This window comes from Ranitomeya imitator, chromosome 5 (genome assembly GCF_032444005.1).
Source record: "Ranitomeya imitator isolate aRanImi1 chromosome 5, aRanImi1.pri, whole genome shotgun sequence".
NCBI lineage: Eukaryota > Metazoa > Chordata > Amphibia > Anura > Dendrobatidae > Ranitomeya > Ranitomeya imitator.
This window is the reverse complement of record NC_091286.1, coordinates 524,753,571-524,775,252: the sequence shown is the minus strand read 5'-3', so window position 1 is coordinate 524,775,252 and position 21,682 is coordinate 524,753,571. Positions and strand designations below refer to the sequence as shown.

Genomic DNA, 21,682 nt, shown 5'->3' with positions numbered 1-21,682 from the left:
TCTTTGGGGGCTCGCAGCGTTCACGACTCTGAACATGAGTCCGAGGTATCGTTGGACCCGGAGGCTCCGGAGTTCAGAGCTACGGTTGACTCCCTCATCGTAGCAGTCAATCACGCGCTTAAGGTGGATGATGATTCTAATTCCGCTCCGGAACACGCGGTCTCTTTTACCAGAACCAAGCGTTCCCACAAATCTTTTGCCTCTCACCCAGCTTTTCTAGACATAGTCAAGCACCATAGGGAGCGTCCTGATAAGCGTTTCTCGGGTAAGAAGGATCTGGTATCAAAATATCCTTTCTCAGCAGATCTCGTGAAAGACTGGACGGATCCCCCTATAGTAGATCCTCCGGTCTCGCGCCTGGCCTCTAAGACGCTTCTTTCAGTCCCGGATGGCGCTTCAATTAAGAGTCCTACTGAACGCCAGATAGACTCTCTAGCTCGCTCAGTTTACGAGGCCTCAGGCTCTTCCCTGTCCCCCTCCTTCGCCGCGGCTTGGGTGACCAAGGCAATGGTTTCCTGGGCGGACGCTCTAGCGAAATCCATTCAGGAACAGGACCTCCCGTCTGAGATGGCAGATCTGGCTAAGCAGTTAGCCATGGCTAGCGATTACGTAATGTACGCTTCTCTCGACGCAGCGAATTGCGCAGCATCGGCGGCTTCTAATGCCATCGCTATTAGAAGGGCTCTCTGGCTCAGGGACTGGCGCGCAGACTCCTCTTCTAAAAAATCCCTGATCTCCCTCCCTTTTCAAAGTGGGCGCCTTTTCGGCGAAAAGCTTGACCAGCTTATTTCCGACGCCACGGGGGGAAAGAGCAAATTCCTTCCCCAACAAAGGCCCAAAGCGGCTTTCCAGCGCCAGCCTTACTTTCGCTTCCGGCCCTTTCGTACCAGCCCAGCCTGGTCCAATTCTTCCGGTCTCCCCAGATCGGACCGTTCCGCTCGCTCAGACAGAGACCCCCGCCCTTCCTTCAGGCCGAACCCCGCGTGGCGCGGAAAGCCCAGGCAGCCCAGAACCCGAGGTTCCAGACCTCCCAGATTCCCGTCTCAATGACTCGGGAACGTCGCCAGTCGATACCACCAAAGTAGGCGGACGTCTACTCCCTTTTCAGCAAGCCTGGCTCTCCGTCGTTCACGACGAATGGGTCAGGGATCTGGTATCGTCGGGCTACAAGATAGAGTTCTCCTCTCCTCCTCCATCTCGATTTTTCCCTTCTCGTCTCCCCAGTTCGGGAGCTCAGTCTCGTGCCCTGCGCTGCGCCATTCACGCTCTCCGCCAGAGCGGGGTCATTGTTCCGGTCCCGGAACACGAGAGGTTCAAAGGTTTCTACTCAAACCTCTTCGTCGTGCCAAAGAAGGACGGAAAGGTGCGGCCCATTTTGGATCTCAAACTCCTGAACAAGTGCGTAAGAGTCCGGCACTTCAGGATGGAATCCCTCAGATCGGTCATCTCTTCGATGGAGAGAGGGGAATTCTTGGCCTCGATAGACATCAAGGATGCCTATCTTCACATCCCGATTTTCCCACCTCATCAAAGGTTCCTCCGCTTTGCCGTGCTGGAGGACCACTTCCAGTTCACGGCCTTACCCTTCGGTCTTGCCACGGCGCCCAGGGTATTCACCAAGGTCATGGCGGCTGTCATGGCCATCCTTCATTCTCGAGGAGTCGTCGTGTTACCTTACTTAGACGATCTCCTCATAAAGGGCCCATCCTTCCAAGCCTGCGAGTCAAGCGTCCACATTACCCTGGATTCTCTTTCGCGACTGGGCTGGTTGATCAACTTGGACAAGTCCTCTCCCGTTCTTGCCCGTCGGATCTCCTTTCTGGGAATGATCCTGGACACTTCGAGGGGGCTGGTCTTACTTCCTCGGTCCAAGGCCCAAGCGCTTCAGCAAGGAGCCCGAACGCTCTGCCATCCTCGCCCGCGAACCATTCGGTTCGCCATGAAGATCTTGGGAAAGATGGTTGCAGCTATCGAAGCGGTTCCTTTTGCTCAACTCCATCTCCGTCCCTTGCAACAGGCTTTGCTGGACAACTGGGACAGGAGTCTCTCATCTCTCGACCGCCCTTGTCCCCTGTCCCCGAGGGTCAGACAATCTCTTGTATGGTGGACCCTGGCCCTTCTCTTCTCCAGGGGAAGTCCTTCCTCCCGATCCACTGGTTAGTGGTAACTACCGACGCCAGTCTTCTTGGCTGGGGGGCGGTGTTCCTCCACCACTCTGCCCAGGGCCGCTGGACAGTTCGGGAATCCAAACTCCCCATCAACATCCTGGAGATTCGTGCTATCAGACTTGCTCTGAGTCACTTGCACGCCCTGCTCGCGGGTCACCCTGTACGAGTCCAATCGGACAACGTTACGGCGGTGGCTTACATCAACCACCAGGGGGGTACCCGCAGCAGGGCGGCGATGCAGGAAATATCCCTCATCCTTCGTTGGGCCGAAACAACCATTCCATCATCTCTGCGGTGCACATTCCGGGAGTCGAGAACTGGGCGGCGGACTTCCTGAGCCGCCAGGGCCTTGCCTCGGGGGAGTGGGAACTCCACCCAGAGGTTTTTCACCAGATCTGTCTTCACTGGGGGACCCCGGACGTGGATCTGATGGCGTCCAGATTGAACGCCAAAGTCCACAACTTCATCGCTCGATCACGGGATCCCCAGGCCTTAGGAGTGGACGCGCTGATTTCTCCGTGGCATCAATTTCAGCTCCCATACGTGTTCCCTCCCCTTCCCCTACTGCCAAAGGTGATCCGAAAGATCAAGACGGAGGGAGTTCCGGTCATCCTGGTCGCCCCAGACTGGCCTCGTCGCGCTTGGTACGCGGAGCTCGTTCAGCTCGTAGCCGACGTCCCCTTGCGGCTGCCAGACCGCCCAGACCTGCTTCGCCAAGGACCGATCTACCATCAGAGCTCAGGGGCCCTACGTTTAAGGGCGTGGCTGTTGAAACCTGGATTCTAACTCGTGCCGGTTTCTCTCGGCACGTTATCCCCACCATGTTAAGTGCTCGCAAGGCGTCTTCCGCCTCCATCTACCACCGCGTCTGGAAAACCTTCTTCTCATGGTGCAGGCTCCGAGGGCTCCCTCCGCTCGTTTTCTCTATCCCTCGCATCTTGAATTTCCTTCAGTCTGGTTTGGACTCCGGTTTGGCCCTGAGTTCCCTCAAGGGTCAGATCTCAGCGTTATCCGTGCTTTTCCAGCGTAGGATCGCCACCAACCTCCAGGTCAAGACTTTCATCCAGGGAGTCTCCCATGTGGTTCCTCCCTACAGAATGCCGCTAGAGACCTGGGATCTCAACTTGGTCCTGGGGGTTCTTCAGGAACCTCCGTTCGAACCCCTTCAGGACGTTCCGCTCTCTGTCCTCTCTTGGAAGGTGGCCTTCCTGGTTGCGGTGACGTCCATCAGAAGGGTCTCTGAGCTCGCTGCCTTATCCTGCCGGGCTCCTTTCCTTGCCTTTCATCAGGACAAGGTAGTCCTACGCCCTTCTCCGGCGTTTCTTCCGAAGGTGGTCTCATCTTTCCACCTTAATGAGGACATCGTTCTTCCCTCCTTTTGCCCGCAGCCCAAACATAGGGTCGAGAAGGCTCTCCATACTCTGGACGTGGTAAGGGCCCTCAGGAGGTACATTTCCAGAACGGCTCACTTCAGAAAATCGGACGCCCTTTTCGTGCTCCCGGAGGGTCACAGAAAGGGTTTGGCTGCGTCTAAATCCACGATAGCCAGATGGATCCGATCTGCTATCCAGGAATCCTACCGGGTCAGAGGCAGTCCTATCCCGGCGGGGATTAGAGCCCACTCCACTCGGTCGATGGGTGCTTCCTGGGCCATCCGGCACCAGGCAACAGCGGAGCAGGTTTGCAAGGCCGCAACGTGGTCCAGCCTGCATACTTTCACAAAGCATTACAATGTTCACATTCACTCCTCTGCGGACGCGGCCCTTGGCAGGCGTATCCTGCAGGCGGCCGTTGCGCATCTGTAGTCAGATGGTACACGGAGTTATTTGGTTGTATTCTTTCCCTCCCAGGGACTGCTTTGGGACGTCCCATGGTCCTGTGTCCCCCAATGAGGCGAAGGAGAAATAGGGATTTTTGTGTGTACTCACCGTAAAATCCTTTTCTCCGAGCCACTCATTGGGGGACACAGCACCCACCCTGGTAGCCTTACGGCTTGTTACCTTTTTTAGTCTTTGACTGGTTGTTTTACATGTTATATTCTAATGTTACTGGATATTTTGTTGTTATTATCCTACTGCTTTTGCACTGAACTGGGTGTCTGGAAGCCAGTACGAGGGTGTATACTGCAGGGGAGGAGCTAACCTTTTTTTGTATCAGCTTAGTGTCAGCCTCCTAGTGATAGCAGCATAACCCATGGTCCTGTGTCCCCCAATGAGTGGCTCGGAGAAAAGGATTTTACGGTGAGTAAACACAAAAATCCCTATTTTATTATTATTATTATTATTTTTAAAATTATATGTTTTTACTATTGATGCTGCATAGGCAGCATCAATAGTAAAAAGTTGGTGAAACTTACAGGGGTAATGGCAGCGTTAATGGACTGCGCTACACCGCGTTATGCCGCGGTGTAACGCAGTCTGTTTAACGGACTGCTAAAACGCTATGTGGGCGCTGACTGGAGGGGATTATGGAGGGGGCGCTGACTGGAGGGGAGTAGGGAGGGGCCAATTCGCGGCCGGACTGTGCCTGTCGCTGATTGGTCGTGCCCAGCCGGCCTCAACCAATCAGCGACATGGGATTTCCGTGACAGACAGACAGAAGTGGACCTTAGACAATTTTATATATATATATACATATACATATATATATATATATGTGTGTATATATATATATATATATATATATATATATATATATATATATATATATATATATATATATACAGTGGGGCAAAAAAGTATTTAGTCAGTCAGCAATAGTGCAAGTTCCACCACTTAAAAAGATGAGAGGCGTCTGTAATTTACATCATAGGTAGACCTCAACTATGGGAGACAAACTGAGAAAAAAAAATCCAGAAAATCACATTGTCTGTTTTTTTAACATTTTATTTGCATATTATGGTGGAAAATAAGTATTTGGTCAGAAACAAAATTTCATCTCAATACTTTGTAATATATCCTTTGTTGGCAATGACAGAGGTCAAACGTTTTCTGTAAGTCTTCACAAGGTTGCCACACACTGTTGTTGGTATATTGGCCCATTCCTCCATGCAGATCTCCTCCAGAGCAGTGATGTTTTTGGCTTTTCGCTTGGCAACACGGACTTTCAACTCCCTCCAAAGGTTTTCTATAGGGTTGAGATCTGGAGACTGGCTAGGCCACTCCAGGACCTTGAAATGCTTCTTACGAAGCCACTCCTTCGTTGCCCTGGCGGTGTGCTTTGGATCATTGTCATGTTGAAAGACCCAGCCACGTTTCATCTTCAATGCCCTTGTTGATGGAAGGAGGTTTGCACTCAAAATCTCACGATACATGGCCCCATTCATTCTTTCATGTACCCGGATCAGTCGTCCTGGCCCCTTTGCAGAGAAACAGCCCCAAAGCATGATGTTTCCACCACCATGCTTTACAGTAGGTATGGTGTTTGATGGATGCAACTCAGTATTCTTTTTCCTCCAAACACGACAAGTTGTGTTTCTACCAAACAGTTCCAGTTTGGTTTCATCAGACCATAGGACATTCTCCCAAAACTCCTCTGGATCATCCAAATGCTCTCTAGCAAACTTCAGACGGGCCCGGACATGTACTGGCTTAAGCAGTGGGACACGTCTGGCACTGCAGGATCTGAGTCCATGGTGGCGTAGTGTGTTACTTATGGTAGGCCTTGTTACATTGGTCCCAGCTCTCTGCAGTTCATTCACTAGGTCCCCCCGCGTGGTTCTGGGATTTTTGCTCACCGTTCTTGTGATCATTCTGACCCCACGGGGTGGGATTTTGCGTGGAGCCCCAGATCGAGGGAGATTATCAGTGGTCTTGTATGTCTTCCATTTTCTAATTATTGCTCCCACTGTTGATTTCTTCACTCCAAGCTGGTTGGCTATTGCAGATTCAGTCTTCCCAGCCTGGTGCAGGGCTACAATTTTGTTTCTGGTGTCCTTTGACAGCTCTTTGGTCTTCACCATAGTGGAGTTTGGAGTCAGACTGTTTGAGGGTGTGCACATGTGTCTTTTTATACTGATAACACGTTTAAACAGGTGCCATTACTACAGGTAATGAGTGGAGGAAAGAGGAGACTCTTAAAGAAGAAGTTACAGGTCTGTGAGAGCCAGAAATCTTGATTGTTTGTTTTTGACCAAATACTTATTTTCCACCATAATATGCAAAAAAATGATAAAAAAACAGACAATGTGATTTTCTGGATTTTTTTTTCTCAGTTTGTCTCCCATAGTTGAGGTCTACCTATGATGTAAATTACAGACGCCTCTCATCTTTTTAAGTGGTGGAACTTGCACTATTGCTGACTGACTAAATACTTTTTTGCCCCACTGTATATACACACACACACACACACACACACACACACACACACACACACACACACACACACACACACACACACACACACACATATATATACATTTATAAGAAAAGCATAAAAAATGTCAGAAGAAATTGCAAGTCTTTTCTCAAATATATCAGATGATTTCTCTCCATATAACAGGCTTGTAGGCTTTACTTTCATTGTACTGTAGTGAACACTAAATCGAGGGAGTTTATCTCATAGGGGGAGGATGTGATATTGTACATCTTAAGGGTATCTAATGTCTGTGCTCATATCTAGTCTAGCACCATTTTACTCACTAGACCATAGTATATAAGGATAGAGTTGATTCACCTTGTTTTCTTATAAATCATCAGAAAGAAGATTTAGAAGGTACAGCTGCTTGTAAAGGGTAAATTCTCTAGAGGAGGATAATAATAATCTCTTTATTTGTATAGCGCCATCATGTTCCACAGCGCTTTACAGTTTGCACACATTATAATCGCTATCCCCGATGGGGCTCACAATCTAAATTCCGTATCAGTATGTCTTTGGAATACAACTGGAGGATACAACTGCTTCTAAAGGGTTAATCTTCTAGAGGAGGATACAGCTGCTTGTAAAGGGTTAATCTGGGTCTCTCACTACAGAGACAGGCACACTGAGGGAAAGCTCTGATAGGATATACATATACAACCTCCCGTTGCTCCATTATATACTGGAACCTATTTTACATCTGTTACATAATTACATCCAGTAAAAAGTAATCAGCAGCACACATCTCCCCTGTGTTTCAATGCTGCACATTACCAGTCTTCTTAACCACACACAGTGGTATCTTCCAGATTGGAAGCAAGAAGTCTCACAGAGATGTCAAAATAGTGAAACATAAGAGAGCCTGAATTCAGCTTCCCTTCTAGAGCCAGAGCTTACATCCCTAAATTAGACAGTGATCTATTCAGTTTTCCGAGTTACATAGAGTATATTTGAGAGGCTGTATATTTTACTTCATGACGTTTTTCTGGAGGTGGTAGGCCATCTTTAAGTATCCTCTGGGTGCTTACTCTTCAGTCATGTGTCCTCCATTATCAGTGGCAATCCCTAACAAACTGCCCTATCCTTTTCACCTACTTGGTCAAAATTGATGTCCCTCGGAAAGGACCTAATTAGCAGGGTAAGCGTATACAGATGATGTAATCTGCTGAGAAATTTGTTTGCTTTGTTGGTCCACTTTTCATCCTCAGATTTTTGCAGACAGACAGGTATCCCTATAAAATAGAGCAGGAAATTGTTTCCCACACATACAGGTGGTGGAAGCCCTATATCATACATGTAATGGCGCAGACAGACTGCCATCTGTATTTCCTCTAGAGGCAGTTGGGGTGTTCTCAGTAGTAAGTATGATGTCCGGGCAGAGGGTACCATGTATCTCGTGTTACTGTAACCGATGCATTATCTGTTGATCCAACAGCTACCACTAGTATGCGGACATAAGAGTTTTTATTTTTGTATGTACTTCATTATTCCAATGATACTACATTTGGATGCGCACGCATTGGTAATTATAGCGAGACATGTCTTCTTGATTATCTTTTCGCAGATTTTGCACTATCATGGAGTCGTGAAATCAATGTTGGGTCTTGGCCAACTGTCTACTGTGATAACACAAGTTAATGGAATCCTAAATAGTAGGTAAGTATCCCAATTTGGCTGACAAAACTATTTTTCTATATGGGTGTATTTGAGCAAGTAATATATTGTACATTAGACATATGGCTACAACATAATAAATCACCAAATGTCCGAACATCAAAGGGGCACTTCAATAACCATTATACCACTAGTCCCATATCAATCCGTATGAGACAAAAAAGTGATCCCACAACAATATACTCAAATTAAAACCAATACTTTATTCACAATAATTCAAAACAGTTGAAATGCAGCAGGGATAACCGTAATAGGGGACGCCCCTGGAAGAAGCTGGCGGCGAAACGCACGTCGGGGTGAGGGGACGCCGGGAGAACCTCTGCTACAGGTATACTCTCATATATTTATGTATTTTCTTATCTGCACTTGTGCCCTTGGTTTTTACTATCCTGTTGGGCGATACCACATACTTGGCACTGTCCCTTTGGCATACTATAGCCTAGGATTTCTTGTTATATAGATTTAGACACCGGCCCCTTTTATATATAGGGCTTCTTTTATATTTGTTTATACTTGTTGCAGAGCTCCATTATTTATTTTGTAGGGAATATTTCAGCAGCAAACATAGCACCACCTAGATAGGATCTTTGGGTATCCATGATATATATAAATACAATTGGTGGTTGCCTGGTGTGCTATTAGGCTGTATTTATCTATCATTTTTGGCGTCTCCTATTACGGTTATTCCTGCTGTATTTCAACTGTTTTGAATTATTGTGAATAAAGTATTGGTTTTAATTTGAGTATATTGTTGTGGGATCACTTTTTTGTCTCATACGGATTGATATGGGACTAGTGGTATAATGGCTACAACATATGCCAGGTAGGCTAGATTAACTGTGGGAGCAGACTGACGGTTCCCCAATATATGGTGGGTTGAAAGAAGCACAGGGCATTATTATGCTCGATCCTTTGTTGCCCTGGGAGATGAATGATGTCAGAGGTTTATTTTCAGTAGCTTTTTTCCCTCTACCTGTAAAGAGGGAAAAAATCCTGTACATGTGCATAGCGTGCATCTTTTATGGGGGTGTCACTTGTGATATCCATTGACCAAACACAGTCTCGTGTATATCTCAAGATCCCGTGCACATTAGATGATCGGCAAGTTTTACATTGTATGAGGGCCTTCAGCAGCAGATATCGTGCAAGTGAGAAATTGAGCAGTTTCCTAATCCAATAGTTCTCTGGGCATATAAGCCAGTGGTGTCTGACAGCGATTTACTCACTGCTCCCCTTACAAAGCACATTTATGCTTAACCAAGCCAAGTGTGCATGTGTATACGGGTTAAGGTTAGATGGTTGTAGGCAAAATAGGCACGTAACGGACAGATATCTCATGGCCTGTGTTAAAGAACTCTGTCAGCACAGGATGACTGTTGACACCAAGTACAGACAGATGCTCGGTGCTTCATGGCGCGGCCAATGATTTATATACACCTTCCCACCTGCTTGTTTTTCCCCTATATCCTCCCTTCTCTGGCTCTGTGAAGCCAGAGCTGTCATTCAAAGATGGAGGTGGAGATTAGGGAAAACAAGCAGGTGGGAAGTGTATTTTAATGATTGGCCGCACAGTGACGCACCGAGCGGCGGGTCTCAGTTTGAACAGTAATTCTGCACTGACGGAGTCCCTTTAAATGTGCGTTATCCTATTACCTTAATCCCCTAGGCCTGAGTGGACCGCGGAGTTGAACACTTACAGAGTTGAGGCAGCTTGGAAACTCTCCAAATGGGACTTGGTGGATGAATACCTATCTACAGGTAATATGTTGTGTGTGCTAGTGAGGCTTTAAAGGGGCTGTAATGTTATACATTAGTCTCACACCCTCGTTTAGGAATATCTCCTCTTCTGGATTATTATGTATGTAACTGGGGCGGATTGGGGGACGAGGTACAGTGGTTTTATAGGCCTGAAATCCTTCCTTTTCTTTCGTCTGATCTTTTTTCTGGACATAATTAAGCACAATCTACTATACAAAGAGTTGGAGGATGTAGTGATCAGAGAGGCTAGTCCATTGTGACAGCCATGTAAATATCGCGCTGCTCCAGGTTACATATGCATGTAAGGAAAGCTCCCATTGCAGTAATATTGCTGCTATTTGGCTTCACAGTTGTTTTGCCTCCACAGATAGAAAATCCACCAACTGGAGTATCCGGCTAGGGCAGCTGCTGCTCCTGTCTAAGAAGAAGGAGAGGGAAGCCTTCTATGAGACCCTCAAAGTGGTGCGTGCCGAGCAGATCGTGCCTCTGTCAGCCGCCAGCTTTGAGAGAGGCTCCTACCAACGAGGATATGAGTATATAGTAAGGTATACAGCATTGCTTTCCTCCTCTTTTGTTGCTTACTGGGTGATGTTTATGGTCATTATGAGATGTATCAATAATAATATTATTACCGTAATGTTATAATTTACATACTTTGTTTCCCTGGAAGGCTGCACATGTTGTGTGAGCTTGAGCACAGTATAAAGATGTTGCTCCAGGATTCTGCTGGTGACTCGGGTACAGACTCTCTGAATTGGCCTGCAAGGCTGGAAATGACACAAAACTCCTACAGGGCGAGAGAACCCATTCTGGCACTGCGCAGGGCTCTGCTGACTGCTGGCAAAAGGTGAGTTGGTTTAGATTGATGACGTCAGTAGGATGAATGCAGCTGTTAGCACTTAAAATAACATAATAGGCAGTTTGTCAATGACCACTATCTTTTTTGTGTATGTTCACCTATACACTACAATCACAGATCTGTCTGTCACAGTCCGAATATGGACCGTGATACACGGAGTGTCCACAGACCTCCTGGCATGATATTGACAGCCTCATATATACCTATGAGGCTATCAAATTTGGGTCAGGAAACCTGTGTGCGCCTAGAGTGCAAATCACTGTCCGTACTGGGAACGTGACTCGTGGATTAGTGAATGTAGCCTTAAAAGCAGTTTTACATGTACAGGGTGAGCCATGTATATGGATACACCAAAATAAAATGGGAATGGTTGGTGATATCAACTTCCTATTAGTGGCACATTAGTATATGGGAGGGGGAAAACTTTTCAAGATGGGTGGTGACCATGGCGGCCATTTTGAATTTGGCCATTTTGGATCCAAGTTTATTTTTTCCTATGGGAAGAGGGTCATGTGACACATCAAACTTATTGAGAATTTCACAAGAAAAACTATGGTGTGCTTGGTTTTAACGTAACTTTATTCTTTCACGAGTTATTCACAAGTTTCTCTTTTTTTACAGCCATTGACATGTCGCAGAGGTTAATACGTGAGGAGCTGATAGAAATTGTGTTGATGTCTGGTGAACGCAGTACCTGGGTCATTGCAGCAGATTTCAATGCAAGACACCCTACGCAAGAAAACTGTCACCATTCCCATTTGCAAACTTCCAAAACGTTTGCCTCATCACTGAACATAATGTTCTGTGTAAACTGAGGGTCCTGTTCCAATTTTTGTTTTGCCCATTCTGCAATTTCAGCGCGCCGATCTGGGTCATCCTCGTTGAGATGCTGCAGCAGCTGGATTTTGTAAGGGTGCCATTTGTGAGTAGCTAATATCCGCCGAAGGGATGTTCGACTGATGCCAGATCGGCACGCTGAATTTGCAGAACGGGCAAAACAAAAATTGGAACAGGACCCTCCGTTTACACAGAACATTATGTTCAGTGATGAGGCAAACTTTTTTGCGAGGACCATTTATTTGGATACACCTAAATAACATGGGAATGGTGACTGTTTTCTTGCGTAGGGTGTCTTGCATTGAAATCTGCTGCAATGATCCGGGTACTGTGTTCACCAAACATCAACACAATTTCTATCTGTTCCTCACGTGTTAACCTCTGCGACATGTCAATGGCTGTAAACAAAGAGAAACTTTTAAATAACTCATGAAAGAATAAAGTTACATTAAAACCAAGCACACCATTGTTTGTCTTGTGAAATTCTCAATAAGTTTGATGTCACATGACCCTCTTCCCATTGGAAAAAATAAACTTCGATCCAAAATGGCCGACTTTAAAATGGCCGCCATGGTCACCACCTATCTTGAAAAGTTTTCCCCCTCCCATATCCTAATGTGCCACAAACAGGAAGTTGATATCACCAACCATTCCCATTTTATTTAGGTGTATCCATATACATGGCCCACCCTGTAGAATAAATTTATCCAAAAATTAAGCAATACATTGCATTATCTCTGCTTTACTGATGATTTAGTCCACCGTAGAAGATAAGATTACAGGATAAAGTTTCTTACAACATCCAGAACGTTTCACTGAGAACTCCTAATTTTTAGTGTAAAGCACAAACTTGTTTCTGGTATTTGATAGCATTTATCTTCTTTTTTGGAGAGAAAGCAGGAGTAAGTGCATATGTGTGTTATTGTGGATTAACAAACAACCGATAATGAAAGGGATCAAATAATTAGTAACAACACACAGATATTAATAATTGTTTACTATGCATATTAAATGCTAATCGTCTTGTACCAAAATACAATAACAAGAACAGAGAAACGCAGGAAATGATGAAAATAAAAAGTTTTTGTTCTTGGAATAAGTTAAGGCAAAAAGTGAAAAATATAGTACATCTTGAAGGCCAAAATTAGCAATGTCTTTAAAGGTGTCCAAACACCTTCGCTGGTGGTCAACGATTATCTCTCCCGACTCCCACCGTGCACGAGCGCATTGCTGGGCCTCACTATGGGGAAAGCGGAGTCTTGCAGCAGCTTATCTAAAAGGAGAACAAAAGGATTGTACATTTTGAATTAAAAAATCTGATTCACTACGTCATCTGTCTGAAGGCCGACTTAAAGAGGTTAAGTTTGAAGGTTTTCTTTTTTGCAGGCCTAGCTTCACTGACATGATTGGGGAATGTTGGCTGCAAAGTGCGCGTGTTGCCCGAAAAGCAGGTCACCATCAGACTGCATATAATGCCCTCCTCAATGCAGGAGAAACCAGGCTCGCTGAACTTAATGTTGAACGTGCGAAGTGGCTGTGGTCTAAGGTGAGCAGCAATCCAGCACCCTGCCAGTCATTGCTTGTGTCTTGTTTGTTATATGTATATGTCCGTAATGGGAAGATTAAATTCCACTATTGCTAACCCAGTATGTCTATTTTGTGGATTAGGGTGATGTGCACCAGGCCCTCATAGTCCTTCAGAAGGGGGAAGAGCTGTTCCAGGCTGGTAACTCTGAAAGCCCAGAGCAGCAGCAGATCCATGGCCGAGCCATGCTGCTAGTCGGACGATTCATGGATGAGACGGCCAACTTTGAAAGCAATGCTGTGATGAAAAAGTATAAAGTACGTTGAAAATAAAACCTGTGACTATTGGGGCACAGTAACTATAGTTTTTCATATAAATGTGTGCAGGATTTGCCATTTATTGGCTGTGTTTTTAACCCCTTTACCCCCAAGGGTGGTTTGCACGTTAATGACCGGGCCAATTTTTACAATTCTGACCACTGTCCCTTTATGAGGTTATATCTCTGGAACGCTTCAACGGATCCCAGTGAATCTGACATTGTTTTCTCGTGACATATTGTACTTCATGACAATGGTAAAAAGTCTTTGATAGTACCTGCGTTTATTTGTGAAAAAAACGGAAATTTGGCGAAAATTATGAAAATTTCGCAATTTTCCAACTTTGAATTTTTATGCAATTAAATCACAGAGATATGTCACACAAAATACTTAATAAGTAACATTTCCCACATGTCTACTTTACATCATCACAATTTTGGAACCAAAATTTTTTTTTGTTAGGGAGTTAAGGGTGAAAAGTTGACCAGCAATTTCTCATTTTTACAAGACCATTTTTTTTTAGGGACCACATCTCATTTGAAGTCATTTTGAGGGGTCTATATGATAGAAAATACCCAAGTGTGACACCATTCTAAAAACTACACCCCTCAAGGTGCTCAAAACCACATTCAAGAAGTTTATTAACCCTTCTGGTGCTTCACAAGAATTTTTTGAATGTTTAAATAAAAATGAACATTTAACTTTTTTCACAAACAATTTAATTCAGCTCCAATTTGTTTTATTTTACCAAGGGTAACAGGAGAAAATGGACCCCAAACATTGTTGTACAATTTGTCCTGAGTACGCCAATACCCCACATGTGGGGGTAAACCACTGTTTGGGCGCATGGCACAGCTCGGAAGCGAAGGAGCGCCATTTGACTTTTCAATGCAAAATTGACTGGAATTGAGATGGGACGCCATGTTTCGTTTGGAGAGCCCCTGATGTGCCTAAACATTGAAACCCCCCACAAGTGACACCATTTTGGAAAGTAGACCCCCTAAGGAACTTATCTAGAGGTGTGGTGAGCGCTTTGACCCACCAAGTGCTTCATAGAAGTTTATAATGCAGAACCGTAAAAATAAAAAATCATATTTTTTCACAAAAATTATCTTTTCGCCCCCAATTTTTTATTTTCCCAAGGGTAAGAGAAGAAATTGGACCCCAAAAGTTGTTGTACAATTTGTCCTGAGTACGCTAATACCCCATATGTGGGGGTAAACCACTGTTTGGGCGGATGGGAGAGCTCGGAAAGGAAGGAGCGCCGTTTGACTTTTCAATGCAAAATTGACAGGAATTGAGATGAGACGCCATGTTGCGTTTGCAGAGCCCCTAATGTACCTAAATAGTAGAAACCCCTCACAAGTGACACCATTTTGGAAAGTAGACCCCCTAAGGAACTTATCTAGATGTGTGGTGAGCGCTTTGACCCACCAAGGGCTTCACAGAAGTTTATAATGGAGAGCCGTAAAAATAAAACAAACATTTTTTCCCACAAAAATTATTTTTTAGCCCCCAGTTTTGTATTTTCCCGAGGGTAACAGGAGAAATTGGACCCCAAAATTTGTTGTCCAATTTGTCCTGAGTGCGCTGATACCCCATATGTGGGGGGAAACCACTGTTTGGGCGCATGGGAGGGCTCGGAAGGGAAGGAGTGCCATTTGAATGCAGACTTAGATGGAATGGTCTGCAGGTGTCACATTGCGTTTGCAGAGCCCCTAATGTACCTAAACAGTAGAAACCCCCCACAAGTGACACCATTTTGGAAAGTAGACCCCCTAAGGAACTCATCTAGATGTGTTGTGAGAGCTTTGAACCCCCAAGTGTTTCACTACAGTTTGTAACGCAGAGCCGTGAAAATTAAAAAATAAATCTTTCCCCGAAAAAATATTTTTTAGCCCCCAGTTTTGTATTTTCCCGAGGGTAAGAGGAGCAATTCAACCCCAAAAGTTGTTGTCCAATTTGTCCTGAGTACGCTGATACCCCATATGTTGGGGGGAACCACCGTTTGGGCGCATGGGAGGGCTCGGAAGGGAAGGAGTGCCATTTGGAATGCAGACTTAGATGGAATGGTCTGCAGGCGTCACATTGCGTTTGCAGAAACCCTAATGTACCTAAACAGTAGAAACCCCCCACAAGTGACCCCATATTGGAAACTAGACCCCCCAGGGAACTAATCTAGATGTGTTGTGAGAACTTTGAACCCCCAAGTGTTTCACTACAGTTTATAACGCAGAGCCGTAAAAATAAAAAATCTTTTTTTTTTTATCCCACAAAAATTATTTTTTAGCCCCCAGTTTTGTATTTTCCCAAGGGTAACAGGAGAAATTGGACCCCAACAGTTGTTGTCCTATTTGTCCTGAGTACGCTGATACCCCATATGTTGGGGTAAACCCCTGTTTGGGCACACGGGAGAGCTCGGAAGGGAAGAAGCACTGTTTTACTTTTTCAACGCAGAATTGGCTGGAATTGAGATCGGACGCCATGTCGCGTTTGGAGAGCCCCTGATGTGCCTAAACAGTGGAAACCCCCCAATTATAACTGAAACCCTAATCCAAACACACCCCTAACCCTAATTCCAACGGTAACCCTAACCACACCTCTAACCCTGACACACCCCTAACCCTAATCCCAACCCTATTCCCAACTGTAAATGTAATCTAAACCCTAACTGTAACTTTAGCCCCAACCCAAACTGTAGCCCTAACCCTAGCCCTAACCCTAGCCCTAGCCCTAATGGGAAAATGGAAATAAATACATTTTTTTAATTTTTTCCTAACTAAGGGGGTGATGAAGGGGGGTTTGATTTACTTTTATAGTGGGTTTTTTAGCGGATTTTTATGATTGGCAGCCGTCACACACTGAAAGACGCTTTTTATTGCAAAAAATATTTTTTGCATTACCACATTTTGAGAGCTATAATTTTTCCATATTTTGGTCCACAGAGTCATGTGAGGTCTTGTTTTTTGCGGGACGAGTTGACGTTTTTATTGGTAACATTTTCGGGCACGTGACAGTTTTTGATCGCTTTTCATTCCGATTTTTGTGAGGCAGAATGACCAAAAACCAGCTATTCATGAATTTCTTTTGGGGGAGGCGTTTATACCGTTCCGCGTTTGGTAAAATTGATAAAGCAGTTTTATTCTTCGGGTCAGTACGATTACAGCGACACCTCATTTATATCATTTTTTTATGTTTTGGCGCTTTTATACGATAAAAACTATTTTATAGAAAAAATAATTATTTTTGCATCGCTTTATTCTCAGGACTATAACTTTTTTATTTTTTTGCTGATGATGCTGTATGGCGGCTCGTTTTTTGCGGGACAAGATGACGTTTTCAGCGTTACCATGGATATTTATATCTGTCTTTTTGATCGCGTGTTATTCCACTTTTTGTTCGGCGGTATGATAATAAAGCGATGTTTTTTGCCTCGTTTTTTTTTTTTTTTCTTACGGTGTTTACTGAAGGGGTTAACTAGTGGGCCAGTTTTATAGGTCGGGCCGTTACGGACGCGGCGATACTAAATATATGTACTTTTATTGTTTGTTTTTATTTTTTAGATAAAGAAATGTATTTATGGGAATAATATATATATATTTTTTTTTCATTATTTAGGAATATTTTTTTTTACACATTTGGAAAAATTTTTTTTTACTTTTTTACTTTGTCCCAGGGGGGGACATCACAGATCGGTGATCTGACAGTGTGCACAGCACTCTGTCAGATCACTGATTTCACTTAGAGCAGTACAGCCTTCACAGTGCCTGCTATGAGCAGGCGCTGTGAAGCCACCTCCCTCCCTGCAGGACCCGGATCCGCGGCCATCTTGGATCCGGGTCTGGAGCAGGCAGGGAGGGAGGTAAGACCCTCGCAGCAACGCGATCACATCGCGTTGCTGCGGGGGGCTCAGGGAAGCCCGCAGGGAGCCCCCTCCCTGCGCGATGCTTCCCTGCACCGCCGGCACATCGCGATCATCTTTGATCGCGGTGTGCCAGGGGTTAATGTGCCGGGGGCGGTCCGTGACCGCTCCTGGCACATAGTGCCGGATGTCAGCTGCGATAGGCAGCTGACACCCGGCCGCGATCGGCCGCGCTCCCCCCGTGAGCGCCGCCGATCGCGCTGGACGTACTATCCCGTCCGTGGTTATAGGGGCCCACCCCACCTCGACGGCATAGTACGTCCGATGTCAGAAAGGGGTTAAAGAACTAATGATGCCAGTAGACTTCACGACATGCGCCGTACTAGTACGGCACATATCGGGTCCCCTGCTTTGATGTGGGCTCCAGCGGTGAGCCCACATCAAAGTCGCGACATGTCAGCTGTTTTGCACAGCTGACATGTGCGCACAATAGCGGCAGGTGAAATCGCGATTCACCCGCCGCTATTAACCTGTTAAATGCCGCTGTCAAAAAAAAAAAAAAAAAAGTTATAACTCTGGGAAGGAGGGGAGCGAGAAGCGAAAACACAAAAACAAAAAAGGGCCGTGGCGGGAAGGGGTTAATAGTTAACTACTTCTAGACCACCAATAAACTATAAATGTCCATCCATTTCTAGTTCTGTTCTGCGGTGAGTTTCTAAAACGTCATTGTATTGTAGAGCAGCTCTACAACATTGAGCAGGGGCAAGGAGATGACTGTCAGACACCACTAGACTGCCTACAGAGAACTCAGACATGATTTATTATAATATCTATTTTTTTGATCACCATATAAAGCACTGAACAAGCACTGTGCATATAAATTAGAAAGTGCTGACCTTGTTTCCTCCTCCGAACTCAGAGATCACGTGCTTTCTGGGTGTAGGGAGAGAACATGAGCTGTTGGGTTCTAGGAAAACAGACAGACAGCTCTGATGTGCAGACAGAGAAGAGATGAATTTTCCTCTGTAACTGGAGATAATATACCAGCCCCAGTTACAGGGGGAATTGTCAATAAAACAAATATATTAATATGTTCAAATATAGTCTTATAACACCTTTTAAATCAGATAATTTTTATTAACAATATTCAAATTGACAACTACACACAATTGTGTCAGCAAAGGAGAATAAACATGTTTACAAACATTTTGAAACAATCCCCCAGTTCCCCACCCTAAATCCCTCCCTCCTCCCCCCTCCCTCCCTCCCTTCCTCCTTTCTTAAAGCCGCTATAAACAAGAATAGGACAATAGCATACATTGCTTACATAATAAAACAACATCCCACTGGAATCAGTTCCTCTCCATCCAAGTTTCCAAAGTGTTACAAAAGTTTTCATACTTTTCCTTTTTTCATAAATACCCTTTTCCATAGTAATAACCAAATCAGACTGTCTATAAAAAAAATTTCAGAGTCGTCGGTACCTCACTCAACCAGTGCCTGGCAATTGGCTTTCGCGCAACATACAATAATCTAGCTATGGCTACTTTATGATGATTTGGAATTCGGATCTCTTCCACATATCCCAAAATATATATCACAGGATCGCTTGCGATTGCACAGCCATATGATTTCCCAATTGCTTCTCCCACCTCCAACCAATATGAATTCAATCTCGTACATTGCCATAACATGTGTAGAATCCCTGCCCCCTCGGACTGGCACCTAGGACACTCGGAGGTCTGTCTCAGCCCTGCCTTATATAGCCTAACTGGAGTTCTATATACTCTGAAGCACATATATTTGCAAAAGTCTACCAGGCTCACTTAATGATAATTGTGGAATATACTCCATGATATCCTCCCATTTACCCTCCTCTATCCTTCCCAACTCTTCCTCCCATTTCTCTTTTGCCTTAATAGGGAATCTATTAAGAAAGGTTTATAACAAATCCCTATAAATATCCGAAACTACCCCTTTCGTTCCTTCCGTTGCACAGACATAGTCTACCAGAATGTCTCTATAAATTCCCATATCAAGCGTTTTGCTCTGCACAAGATAGGCATGTCTTAACTGTCCATATTGAAACCTACAGGTCTCCTGCAACCGTTCCAAACTTCCCAAATCCCCCTGCCTCGAATCCCTGAACCAATGGGTCCCTTCCCACCAACCAAACCAAAATCCCCTGCACCGAACCCAGTCCAGTCACCTCTCTCCAACCTCTCATCTGCTGACCCTGCGCTGCCAAAAAGTAGATCCAGGGATTTGGAAGGGCCAATCCCCCCATCTTTAGGCCTCTGAAGGAATTCCAGCCTAAATCTGGGCTGTTTCTTTCCCCAAACAAGGTCTCGAAATATAGAGTTAATGGTATGAAACCACTTTCGGGGCAAACGGGGGAATATATACAATAATTGGGGCATAAGAATCATTTTAATTAAGTTTATCCTTCCCACCACTCAGAGAGATAACTTGCACCACGCCCCTATTTTCTTCCTAAACCTGTCCAACAATGGGGACAGATTCAGATCCATGTAGCTCGAGAGAGGAAAAGACACTTGAACACCTAAATATTTGAACTGAGAAACCACTGTCAGCTTACTACCTTCCCCTGATATTGGGATGTCAACGCCCCCTTTATCCACTATCAAGATATTTGACTTCACCCAATTGACTTCAAGACCCTATATATCACCAAATGTCCTAAGAATATGCATCACACCCTCCAAGGCCTCTCCAGAATTTTCTAAAAAGAGTAACATGCCATCTGCATATAGGGCTATTTTCTCCTCTATCATGCCATACCGGAACCCCCTAACCAAAGTCGAGCTCCTAATTTTCTGTGCCAGGGGCTCCACTGCCAACGCAAAAAGCAGCGGAGATAGTGGGCACCCCTGCCTAGTCCCCCTATATAGGCCAAAACTTCCAGACAACTCTCCATTAACTCTCACCCTAGCAGTCGGAGAAGAATACAATAAGGCTACGTTCACATTAGCGTCATGCGACGCAGCGTCGCCGACGCAACGCACGACAGATCGGAAACGCACGCAAAAACGCACCATTTTTGACGCATGCATCGAACGGATGCGTCGTAAAACGCAGTGTTTTTTGTGCGTTTTTGTTGCGTTTTTCCAAAAAACGCAGCGTTTTACGACGCATGCGTTGTCAAACAATGATGTAATCTTTCAACACAATTTAGTGTCTAGACACTAGATAATACCACCAATGAATAGAAGAGGGTGGGTCTAGTGTCTAGACACTAGATAATGCCACCAATGGGTAGATGAGGGTGGGTATAATGTAATTGTGGTATATATACCCCGGCATAGATTATTTCCAACCATACAGCATCAAGATGGAGCGTCCCATGGAGAGTATCTACCTCAATATGGAGCTGGAATTTGCCCTTGCTATTGCTTATGCTATTGCCTGTCATGAACAGAGGAAAAGAGACAAACTACGGAGGAGTCGTCGGCGTTTTTGGCTACACCCTATAGTGGAAGTCCAAGAGAGTCATGGAGCCTACCATTGTCTGTTTGGCGAATTAAATGAGAACCAGGAGAAATACTTTGAATACACCAGGATGTCTCAAAACAGCTTCCGATATCTGCTGCGTCTGGTGGAAGGAACCATTTCCAGGCAGGACACGCAGCTCCGTAAATCGATTTCCCCCGAGGAACGTCTGCTGGTGACTCTAAGGTACGTAATGCAATGTGAAGGATTTCTATGTTTTTGCCATTTTTTAAAGTAACGTGTTTTGGTTTTGTGGGGTGGGGGATTGTAATTAAGAATGAAAAATTCTTTCATAACAATTTAATTAATTACATTTATTTATTTTTCTTCTTGTCAGTTTCCTTGCTACCGGAGAGACCTTAAGATCACTGCATTTCCAGTTTAGGATTGGAGTCTCCACACTGTCTGGTATTATTGCCGACACATGCCGCGCATTGTGGGACAACCTCCGGGAGGAATTTTTACCCATCCCTACAACAGAATTATGGCAGGCCAACGCCCAAAAATTCGAACAAGTGTGTTCTTTCCCTAACTGTATTGGAGCCGTGGATGGGAAGCACATTAGGATTACCAAGCCTTCAAGAAGTGGATCTCTGTTTTTTAATTATAAAAAATACTTTTCCACCGTGCTCATGGCAATTGCAGGTGCGGACTGCAGGTTTCTTGCTGTGGACATTGGAGCGTTTGGCCGTGCAAATGATTCACGGACATTTAAGGAGTCTGATATGGGCCGAAGATTGTACGATAACAATTTTAATTTCCCCCAGCCACGACCTCTTCCCAACACCGACGGCCCGGCCATGCCATTTGTTGTGG

At 45.0% G+C, this 21,682-nt stretch overlaps 1 protein-coding gene across 2 annotated transcripts in view; it reads left to right on the top strand.

Moving 5' to 3' along the window:
• The window catches only part of ATR (ATR serine/threonine kinase), a 251,380-nt gene that overhangs the window by 131,420 nt on the left and 98,278 nt on the right, over positions 1–21,682 (top strand). For both annotated transcript variants that reach the window (XM_069727562.1, XM_069727561.1), the window contains exons 30-35: positions 8,089–8,180; positions 9,865–9,956; positions 10,324–10,501; positions 10,627–10,803; positions 13,039–13,198; positions 13,321–13,494. In XM_069727562.1, coding sequence (XP_069583663.1) covers positions 8,089–8,180; positions 9,865–9,956; positions 10,324–10,501; positions 10,627–10,803; positions 13,039–13,198; positions 13,321–13,494 — 873 coding nt within the window. The remainder of the gene's footprint in view (positions 1–8,088; positions 8,181–9,864; positions 9,957–10,323; positions 10,502–10,626; positions 10,804–13,038; positions 13,199–13,320; positions 13,495–21,682) is intronic.